This window comes from Salminus brasiliensis, chromosome 10, assembly GCF_030463535.1.
Source record: "Salminus brasiliensis chromosome 10, fSalBra1.hap2, whole genome shotgun sequence".
Taxonomy (NCBI): Eukaryota; Metazoa; Chordata; class Actinopteri; order Characiformes; family Bryconidae; genus Salminus; species Salminus brasiliensis.
In genome coordinates, this window is record NC_132887.1 from 37,540,505 (window position 1) to 37,552,199 (window position 11,695).

General features: G+C 42.3%; 1 protein-coding gene across 1 annotated transcript; it reads left to right on the forward strand.

Annotated features, from left to right (window-relative positions):
* Positions 1-168: 168 nt before the first annotated feature.
* Positions 169-9,128, forward strand: LOC140564874 (solute carrier family 22 member 7-like). The gene is made up of 12 exons (XM_072690556.1): positions 169-420; positions 1,237-1,371; positions 3,476-3,862; positions 3,953-4,056; positions 4,734-4,888; positions 5,057-5,225; positions 5,450-5,573; positions 5,655-5,764; positions 6,915-7,129; positions 7,308-7,416; positions 8,570-8,776; positions 8,919-9,128. The coding sequence occupies exons 3-12, from the start codon at positions 3,482-3,484 to the stop codon at positions 8,977-8,979; spliced, it is 1,635 nt and encodes a 544-aa protein (XP_072546657.1). The 5' UTR covers positions 169-420; positions 1,237-1,371; positions 3,476-3,481; the 3' UTR covers positions 8,980-9,128.
* Positions 9,129-11,695: the final 2,567 nt, after the last annotated feature.

Genomic DNA, 11,695 nt, shown 5'->3' on the forward strand with positions numbered 1-11,695 from the left:
CACCCGTATTCGCACCTGACGGAAAACGGGTGGGTGTAAATACACTCGCTAATCCCGTTTGGTATGCTAATCACAGCATGGCGCACTGCTACAGTTTGTTAAACAGCCATTTAAGACTCTAATCCCACAGTATTTCCATCCTCCTGCTCATAAACACGCGTTTTAACGCTATTATTTGCTCGTTTTTGCTGTAAAATGCGTTAAAGACGAGGCAGAGTGTCCTACATCTGAATATGCAAATCTCTCGAAGTTGATTGGTTCAAGGCTTGGACGAGACGTTCAGTCTGGACTCCAGAGGCTCTGTTGAGAGTATGGAGGTCTAGACAACAGCTCTGCAGAGCAGGTTAGTGGGAGCAACCTGGGATCCTGACCTCCTGAACTTGAACTTTAAGAGTAATCTGAAGGATTGTGCCACTGCAGGTGAGTCTATTCTCTCTAATCTCTCTCTATTCAATCTCTTTTAAGGGAAAGTGCAATTCATAGACCTGTCAACTAAACCTGTGTGCAGCGTATGGTCTAAATTATGAAGTATAATTGATAAATTGATGCTGCTGAATCAAGGGAATATCAATTCCTGGCACGTGCCAGGTCATACTATAAGAGCCTTGCTCCTGATGCACTCTCAATAATGAAGGTGCATCAAATGATTTTCGGATTCATTTCATAAAAGAACCACTTTTGGTTCCATAAAATGGCAAAAGTTTGTGGACACCCCTTCAGCTACTTTAAATTGCACCCATTGCTGACGCATAGTTTGTCTAGTCCCTGTAGAGAAGTACTGCCACTAGAATAGGACTCCATCCAATACTTCTGGGATGAGTTAGGGATGATGACGAGGTGGGGTGGTGATCATCCAACATCCTGACCTCACTAACGTTTTTGTCTTTTGTCGCTGAATGCAATCAAATCCTCACAGCAATGCTCCTCCAAAATCTAGTAAAAAAAGACTTTTGGAGGTCTTTTAAGGTGCTTTGAGGAACCTCCAAAAGTTCTCAAGCTCAAGGTTCTTACACTTTTGGCAGTGTGGACAGTAGAGATGGTGACTCCAGCAAAAGCAGGAAAACTATTTTTAATACCCTTGATTTTAGAAGAAATGCATGTGTGCATGTGGCCCAATACTTTTGTCAATACTTGGCTGAAAATGGAGTGCCTTTTTAAGTGCTTCTCTACTAAAGTTTCATCACAATAAAGACTAGACCTTTTTATCAAGTACTTAAAGACGCTCTGCCTTTTCAGGCTGCAGTGTGGACTGGACTGAACCGACCCTCCGTTCCTGTGTCCTGAATACGTGTTACAGCCCATCACAGCCCCTGAGGGCGTCACATATCTTAAATCTTCACTAAAGCTGGAAGAACAGGCTGTGCCAAAGGGGTAAGGCCCAAGACAAGCAAGGGTAGAGTGGAAAAACACTTCCCCCCTTTTGATCTAGTTAATAGAAGCAACTTCAGCAGTTTTATCAGCTTTAGCCTCTGAATGTGTTTCTATAGACACCGTAGTCCACTGCTTTCAGATGTCTTGATTCGGTGGTCAAAGGTGGAACTGTTTGCAAGCCCTGCCAAATCACTCCACAGCTGCTCCCAGCAGTACGCTTTACCTCCCGTGATCTAATGTCTTATGTGACATTACCAACTTGCACTTCAGACTTGTTTAGTTATTAATGGTAAAATCAGTAACTACTCTAAATCCTTTGGTACCTACAATTAAAAAAGGGCTAATGTGATGAATTGACAATTAAATTGGGGGAGGAATAGAAGTATGGATTCACACACAGATCCTTGCAGTTGAGTCAACGCAGGGTGAAGGATCAGGACAAGAAAACATTACATGCTGGTTTCTGTTCTCCAGAAAATATTGTTCTTCAAAATGGCATAAAAACGCCTTATTAATTTTGGGATACTGATGGTTCACTGATTTACAGAAGTGGTTTAAAAAAGAATATATATATATATATATATATATATTTTTTTTTTTTATAATTTGTTATAATTAGTTTATTTTTATATTTAAAAAAGAGTTTTTTAAGAAAGTGAAGAGACCCTAGAGCTGAACTTTGCAGAACACCATAGATTATAGTTATTTTCTTTTAGAATTGAAATGAAGTGTTTGTTGATTTTACCTGAAAAGACAAAAATAATATGTTCATATAGGTGTTCACCTATAAGCTCACCTAGAACTGAACATTATGGGACACCATAGCATGTTTTGGAACAAATTTTGATAGATAGGAGATCCAACATCTATATTCTTAATAAATAATCTCTGAGTTCCAGATGTCCAATGTATAGATGTTTAAATTGCTTGGCTCCTTGCTTGATTTTGCAGCAAAGTATAAAAACAACATTTTTATCTGGGTGTTCTAAGTTATAAGCAAATTTCCCATTTATAAAAGGTTTTTGGAGAAAGTGGAGGGACCCTAGAGCTGAACCTTGCGGGACACCATGCATCGCTTACTCAATTAGAGAACATTAAATATTCTTCAAGATAAAAGGTCCAAGAACTTTATTCTTAGTAAAACATCTCTGACTGCTAGATGTCGAGTGCATAGTTTTAAAAGTAAAGAGGCCCTAGAGCTGAACCTTGCAGTACACCATATGTATTTTGCTTATTTAGAGAACATCAAATATTCTGCAAGATTAAAGGTCCAAGCACTTCTTCTTATTAAAGAATCTCTGAATGCCAGACGTCTAGTGTATAGTTTTTGAGTTGCTTGATTTTACCGAAACACAAAAAGATTATTACAGAAGCCAAAAAGATTATTAATGTGTTAAGTAACATATATTACATTTATAAACAATTCTTGGAGAAAGTAAAGAGAACTTAGAGAACATCCGATATTCTGCAAGATTAAAGGTCGAAGAACTTCACTACAAGAAAGTAAAGGGGGCCTAGAGCTGAACCTTGCGGGACACCATGTATAACTTACTCATTTAGAGAACATCAAATATTCTGCAAGATTAAAGGTCCAAGAACTTGCCAGACGTCTAGTGAATAGTATTTGATTTGCTGGATTTTACCGAAACCAAAAAGATTATTAATGTGGGTGTTATATGTAACAGATATTACATTTATAAACAATTTTTGGAGAAAGTAAAGAAACCCTAGAGCTGAACCTTGCTGTACACCATATATCGCTCATTTAGAGAACATCTAATATTCTGCAAGATTAAAGGTCCAAGAACATCATTCTTATAACAGAATCTCTGAATGCCAGTGATATCCAGTGTATAGTTTTTGAATTGCTTGACCCCTTTGCTCAGTTTTCCAGAAACAGCCAAGTAAGAATATGATTGTAGGTGTTATAAGTAACAGATATCACATTTACCAACCTTGCTGTACACCATATATGGCTCATATAGAGTACATCTAATATTCAGCAAGATAAAAGATCCCATGATTAACCCATTTATGGTTCTCCAGATGTTCTCCAGTATACAGATGTTTTTTTTTTTGATTGACTAACTTTGATTTTTTACAGGAAAGCATGAGGTTTGAGAACGTTTTGGCTGAGACAGATGGGTTGGGGCGCTACCAGATTGCCATAGTTGCTCTGCTGGTGTTTCCACGCATCACCCTCCCAGGTCACTTTCTGCTGAACAACTTCATCGCCGCCATCCCCTCCCACCACTGCGACTTCAGCTCTCTGGACGCTTATGGTGTTTTTGAGAACCTGACTCAGCAGCAGAGACTGACTGTCAGTATCCCGCGACATGAAGATGGAACCTTCTCATCCTGCCACATGTTCTCAGAAGCTCAGTTCCACCTGTTGACCAACTCCTCCAACTCTACAGAGCTTCCTGTGGTCCAGTGCCAGGGTGGATGGGAGTATGACCACAGTACATTTAAATCAACTTTGGCCACCCAGGTAGTATGTGGGGTTTTTCAGGGTGGGATTGAGCACCTGTATGCTGTATTGTCTGTCCTTCATGTGCCTATCTCATTCATTTCTCTCCAGTTTGATCTGGTTTGTGACTCCAAGGGACTTAACAAAGCCTCGGCCACCATATTCTTCACTGGCGTCATGTTTGGGGCTGTGTTCTTCGGTATAATGAGTGACAAGTAAGAAAAATTCCAGCACTACTGAAATAGGTCCTTAGATTGAACTGCTGTTTGTGTCAGGCACTGATTTCTGATCTGCCAACTAGACAACCTCTAACAGTGCTGTCAGTTTTACCTTCAGTTTTACCTTCAACATCATGGATGTCACTTTCGGTCTGGTTGGAGGATCCCATCCGCTGTGTCCTTCCTGGGGGATTTGTGGCACTTTCCTATAGCTGCCAACTGCATGTGACATCATAAGAATAACCAACATGTGAATAAGATGAATTGATCACCCATTGAAACCTTTGGCCATTCCAAAAGCTTCGGTTTGTGTCTCTTCAGGTAGTCCAGGGTAGATTTTGCTGGTATTGTGTCGAATTTCTGTGGAATTGTGTCAAATTTGCCAGTGCCACTGGCAGCAGCACAACCCCAAAGCATGACAGATCCACCGTCCTGCTTAACAGTTGGCGAGGTGTTCTTTTCATGAGTTTACTTTTCAGAAGTGCTAGGCAGCTGCTTAGAGGAGCCCATGGTTGCTAATTGTTGGGACACGGTTAGAGGAGTCTTTGACTTTCTTAACCAATGACTGCGAAGACCTCATAGCCCTAACCCTAAGCTAATTAAGGTAAGCAACAGTGCCAGTCTAAAAGGCTCTCAGTAAAGTAACATATGTGTGTGTGTGTTTGTGTGTGCAGGTATGGCCGCAAGAGCATGTTGTTGGTCTCCTATGTCTCGTCTATAGTCTTCAGCGTGGCCAGTGCCTTCTCTACGAGCTTCTTCATGTTTGCACCATTCCGCTTTCTGACTGGATTCAGCCTGGCTGGAATCAGCATAATCTCCATCGTCCTCAGTGAGTCGACCTTACTTTGCCTTCACACCGCCTACTTCTACTTCCTGTAGATGGCTTGGTTTTATATAGCACTGTCATTACAGGAGAACCCATTTTTAGTGCTATAATAATGTTGATTAGGGTTTCATAGAGAACATCCTTTACATACTATACCGATGTTTGTTGTAGGTATTGAGTGGGTGGACATCAAGCACCGCACCGCTATCGGTGTGATCGGTAGCATGTCCTGGACGGTAGGCAACATGCTGCTGGCTGGCATCGCTTATCTGGTCACTGACTGGAGAATGCTGGTCATCACGGTTACCTCTCCCCTCTTGCTCGCTTTAGCCACCTGGTGGTAAGGAACTGCCATTGCACAAATTCAGACCTGAAACCCTACTAGCTTGCTTGTGTGCATCTAGAAACTGTGGCCACCTGGCTGGATGTTTTTGAGTGGTAGACCCACTCTCCACTTTGCAATAACACAGAGGGGTCAAAACTCTAGCAACTAGCTAATATCTGATCTACACAGGTTCTGTGGTTGGAAAGTGGGCCGTTTATATGGTTTTGCTTCTCTTGCAGGTGGATTCCTGAGTCTGCACGGTGGCTGATAGTCAATGGGCAGACAGATCGTGCTTATTCGTACCTGCAGAAGTGTGCCAGCATAAATGGCAAAGAAGAGTTCACCTCCAAAGTCAAACTGGAGGTGTGTAAAAACCCACCTTTCATTGACGGTAGTGATCTCCAGCAGGTGTCCTTAGGTCAGTTACATATCTCTCTCTTCCAGAACCTGGCCACCATTGCAGCAGTAGATAACCTTGGGCACAGTTACACCTACTTCGACCTAATCAAAACCCCTCACTTAAGGAGGTTGACCATCATCACTGGCATTGTGTGGTAAGTGTTGTCGCACCTGTATAGGATATTCTCACCATTCAGGTTGAGGAAAGGTTCTCCTCCCTGTGATTTTGGTCCATAGAGCCTGAACAGCCATAGCTAGGGAAGACCTGCATTGACCACCTCTGATCCTTACTGCACCACTGCAGCCCAGAAAGGGATGGGCTCTCCTTTGGAGACTTGGTTCCTCCCGGTCACATCTCAGCATATTGATTCCCCTTCTCGACTGCAGAGGTCGCTATTGCCACTAAATTAGGTCTGTTGTCACACTTGGGTCCTGTTGCCATTAAGCATCCTGTATGTAGACATGTAGTGGGGTTGAGTCTTGGTTATTCTAAGCAGGTCTTCCTTTAGAGAGTTTTTCCTTTGAGTCTTAATTCTCAGTGGTTCTTCTTCATGCTTTTAGAGAGTTCTTCGTTTTGGCTCAGGGTTCCTTTAAGTGGTTCTTCTTAAAGCTCATAGAGAGTTTATCCTTTTGAGTCTCGATTCTCAGTGGTTCTTTATGCTTTTAGAGAGTTGTTTGAGACTTGATTCCTCTCGATGGTTCTTTTTATGATCTTAGAGAGTTTTTCTTTAGAGTCTTGGTTCTGAGTGGTTCTTTGGGCTTTTAGAGAGTTTTTTTATCTTGGTTCCTCTCAATGGTTCTTTTTATGGTCATCGAGAGTTTTTCCTCAGTTTTGGCTCATGGTTCCTTTAAGTGGTTCTCCTTAAAGCTCGTAGAGAGTTCCTTTGAGTCTTAGTTCCTCGCAATGGTTCTTCTTAATGTTCGTAGAGAGTCTTGATTCTCAGTGTTTTTTCTTATGCTTTTAGCTTTTTCTTTTAAGGTTTGGGTTCTTCTAAGTGGTTCCTTCTTGTGCTCTTAGAGAGTTTACCCTTTTGATTCTTGATTCTCAGTGGTTCGTCTTTATGCTATTAGAGCTTGTACTTTTGAGTTTTGGTCCCTCTCAGTGGTTCTTCCTCAGGCATAAAGAGTTTCAAGACTTGGTTCCTCTCGATGGTTCTTCTTAATGCTATTTCCAGTTTTTCCAATTGATTCTTGGTTCTTCTCAGTGGTTCTCCTCATGCTCCAGTGTTTTTGGTAAGAAATAGAACAAATGAACAAGAGCCTCATCATCGACTTGTCTATCAAGCTCTTCTTGCTCTCCTGTAGGTACGGTGTGGCCTCCACATACTACGGCATCAGTTTGAACATCACAGGTTTCGGCCTGGACCCCTACCTGACCCACTTCATCTACTCCGCCATAGAGCTGCCGGCCAAAATCGCAATCTTCTTCAGCCTGAACAAGATTGGCCGAAGACCCAACCAAGTGGGCACGCTGTTACTGACTGGAATCTGCATCGTCATCAACATTCTTGTGCCTAAAGGTGTAATTTTGATGCTTTTTTAATTTGAGGATCAAAAAGGTTCATATTGGGGTTGGGTTTTTTGAAGCACAGGAGCATTTACCAACAGTCATACACCATCCAGTGGAAGACTGTGTGTGTGTGTGTATGTGTGTGTGTGTGTGTGTTTGTGTGTGTGTGTGTGTGTTTCTGTGTTCAGAATACTGGACATGCCGCACAGTTGTGGCAGTGTTGGGTAAAGGACTGTCTGAAGCTTCCTTCACCACTGTGTTCCTGTACACCACCGAGCTCTACCCTACAGTCTTACGGTGAGTTCATACAACAACACTAAACAAACGGTGCTAATTAGAGTCTCAGTGCTAATTAGGTAACTTCAGTCACCTAATTAGCACAACATGGGTTAATCAGATATTCAGAATTTGAGTCATTTTCAGGAATGGGTGGATTTCGTCAAGACGAAACCTTGGCAGTCATTCAACTCCCATTCAACAACCATTCAGCTTCATTATGTTCAGAAATGTTACGGGGTGGAACATGGCGGGGTTGAAGGTCCTGTGTTGAAATGGCTAATTCCTTTCCATGCTAGCTAACACGGTTGTACAAAAGAGTATTAGATATTTCTGTACTTGGAGCTGTGCCAAATGTTTTTATGTGAAAGGATATGTGTGTTATTCAAAGTAGAAGCAGGGTTGAAACAATTATTATAATTTTATATTATAAAGTGCCAAATACTACTAATGTGTAAACTGTACATATATAGTACTGTATATCATCACTGTCAAACTGTCCAAAATCTAGCAGTTTTTGGGTCCAATTGGGTCCAATTTCATGATGAATGGACCAATAGAAATGCTTGGAACAAAATTACATTGACTTCCATTCAAATTTAAGAAGGTTTTAAGAAGACAGCCTTAAACAAGGTGATAGATAACCACAACTTTACGTTTTTGGCAAAGGCCTCCGTCATCTGCCCAGGTCATTAGACATTAGATATTTCTGTACTTGGAACTATGCCAAATGTTTTTATGTGAAAATTGATGTGTGTTATTTGAGGTAGAAGCAGGGTTGAAATAAATAGGGAAGATAATCTTACCTATATTTGAAGCAAACATGGTCTCAAAAAGATTTGATGATGTCACTTCCTCAAATTTTTGTCTTTTTAGAGATGACAGCGTTACGGGGTTGGATGTGGGACCGAGGGACAGCGGAAAATGCAGCATTGTTTAGAATGATATATATAGAATTATATTTTAGGCAAAATTATATTTTATTCTATTTTAATTCTAGCAAAAGATAAACAAGTAAAGACCAAAAAATGTAAAATATGTTTAATTTATGAATTTATGTTTTTAGCATTACATACTAAAGTTACATACTAATGTTAATCAGTAGTGCAGAATGTCAGAGTCACTTATTGGTTGGGTGACTGCTGTGCTCTTCTCTCTTCTCTGGCCGGTGCAGGCAGAACGGCATGGGCTACAGCAGCTTTGTAGCACGGCTGGGCGCCTCGATCTCTCCTCTCATCATGTTGCTAGAGGACGTGTGGCTCCTCCTCCCTCAGGTGGTCTTTGGCACAATGGCCATCGTCTCCGGCCTGGTGGCCTGCCTCCTTCGGGAAACCAACAACACTCGACTGCCTGAGACCATCGAGGACATCGAGCAGACGAGGTCACACAGTAATCAGATTGAGCCATTAGATAAATAGATAGCTCTCAATAATGCATGACTTCAGTTTATTTACAGAGCCTGACATGGCAGACCGCCGGCAATAAGCTCACACACGTCTATGCTGTTGTTTGTGTCCCTGCAGAAAGAAATCCGTCGCCACGCAGGAGCAGACTGATATCCCACTGAAAACAGCAGACCCGTAGACCCATAGCACCCACATGCCCACACATGGCTCAATTTACACATCAACTTTCTGTGTGTTAATAAGAATGTGTTCATATACCTCAAATATCCCCACAAAATGAAAAATGATCAACACTGCTTGAGAAAATACAGATTTTTTTGCCAATTAGCCCAATTATTATTTTTTTTTTTTATTAAAGTGCCAAATACTAGTAATGTGTAAACTGTACATATATAGTACTGTATATCATCACTGTCAAACAGTCCAAAATCTGGTCTTTTTGGGTCCAATTGGGTCCGATTTCATGATGAATGGACCAATAGAAATGCTTGGAACAAAATTACATTGAATTCCATTCAAATTTAAGAAGGTTTTAAGAAGACAGCCTTAAATAAGCCTGGCTCCTGGGCCACCAGTGGTACCACACTGGAGGCGGTGAGGACGACGGAGTGGAAAAACCAATAACGCCACATATAGTAAATAAAGGTCTTTTAAGGGCAGATGGAAGCTATTGATTGGTGGAGTTATCAGTGACAGGCATTCGAGACTCCTTGTGGTAGCTAGGACTCCCCATAATCCTCATCGCCAGCAGAGCTGAGAAGGTGAAGGCTAGCGCGTCCTTAAATCCAGCCAAACTGGATTTAACGTGACTGGAACTCAGCACGCTTGGAGGAGAGCACTAACTGCTAGCTTTGCCACGTCGGCTAGCAAACCCCCGCAGTGGGTAGCATTATGCTGAGTGTTGGGAGAACAGGAGGGCCATCCTACCCACTTTGAGGACAGTCATGCTTTCAATGGCTGCTGGCTACAGATTGTTGTGGCTTTCTGACGCTTAGACAGTTGCGCCACCTAGAGACCCCTTGGGAGAATATTGAGTGAAACCTGAATGTATACACACAATACTGTTAGTCTAGAGGAAAGGACTTCCACTTTCCAGTTCTGGACCCCATTAACGCCTGGTCATTTCATGTGACTAGTATCTGGTAAAATTTTAGCCACATGCTTTTACACTGGGTAGTCAAATCTGATTGCCGTGTGGGACGGAATATGCAAATTCGCTCATTTCAAGGTAGTTATTGCTGGTGTTTGGGTTGTACTGGGCGGGGTGTTGGTTGGTCGGATGTGTTTACACCTCCTGACGTGGTTTGAGAGGCTTGGGTACTCTGGAAACTCTTTTAGTGTCCTGTAATGTTCTTCATGCTCGGCACCACTTTGCTCTTTAACACTTCAAGTTAAATATTTCTGTTCATTTCTTTCAAGGCCGGGTCACAGAGAACCTCTCTGGAAAAAGATTAACACGCAAAATCACAGAAGGAGGCATATTTGCACTCGTTTCAGCTGGTTACATCAGCTCTGGGCTCTGCAGATGCCAGTTCCGTGGTTCGATAATAATGCAAGTTCAGGTGTACAGTGGAGAAAAAAAGTATTTAGTCAGTCACCAATTGTGCAAGTTCTCCCACTTAAAAAGATGAGAGAGGTCTGTAATTGACATCATAGGTAGACCTCAACTATGAGAGACACAATGAGGAAAAAACTCTGAAAATCACATTGTCTGATTTTTAAAGAATTTATTTGCAAATAATGCTGGAAAATAAGTATCTGGTCACCTACAAACAAGCAAGATTTCTGGCTGTCACAGACCTGTAACTTCTTCTTTAAGAGGCTTCTCTGTCCTCCACTCATTACCTGTATTAATGGCACCTGTTTGAACTCGTTAACAGTATAAAAGACACCTGCCCACAACCTCAAACAGTCACACTCCAAACTCCACTATGGTGAAGACCAAAGAGCTGTCAAAGGACACCAAAAAACAAAACTGTAGACCTGCACCAGGCTGGGAAGACTGAATCTGCAATAGGCAAGCAGCTTGGAGTGAAGAAATCTACTGTGGAGCAATAATCAGAAAATGGGAGACCTACAAGACCACTGCTAATCTCCCTCCATCAGGGGCTCCACGCAAGATCTCAGGCCGTGGAGTCAAAATGATCACAAGAACGGTGAGCAAAAATCCCACAACCACACGGGGGGACCTAGTGAATGACCTGCAGAAAGCTGGGACCAACGTTACAAAGGCTACCGTCAGTAACACACTACGCCGCCAGGGACTCAGATCTTGCAGTGCCAGGCGTGTTCCCCTGCTTAAGCCAGTACATATCCGGTCCGTCTGAAGTTTGCTAGAGAGCATTTGGATGTTCCGGAAGAGTATTGGGAGAATGTCTTATGGTCAGATGAAACCAAAGTAGAACTGTTTGTGTTTGGAGGAGAGTGAATGCTGAGTAGCATCCAAAGAACACCATACCAACTGTGCAGCATGGGGGTGGCAACATCATGCTTTGGGGCTGTTTCTCTGCAAAGGGACTAGGACGACTGGTCCGTGTACATGAAAGAATGAATGGGGTCATGTATTGTGAGATTTTGAGTGCAAACCTCCTTCCATCAGCAAGAGCATTGAAGATGAAACGTGGCTGGGTCTTTCAGCATGACAATGAACCCAAGCACACTGCCAGGACAACAAAGGAGTGGCTTGGTCAGAAGCTTTTCAAGGTCCTTGAGTGGCCTAGCCAGTCTCCAGATCTCAACCCTATAGAAAACTTTTGGAGGGAGTTGAAAGTCTGTGTTGCCTGCCGACAGCCCCAAAACATCACTGCTCTAGAGGAGATCTGCATGGAGGAATGGGCCAACATACCAGCAACGGTGTGTGCCAACCTTGTGAAGACTTACAGAAAACGTTTGAC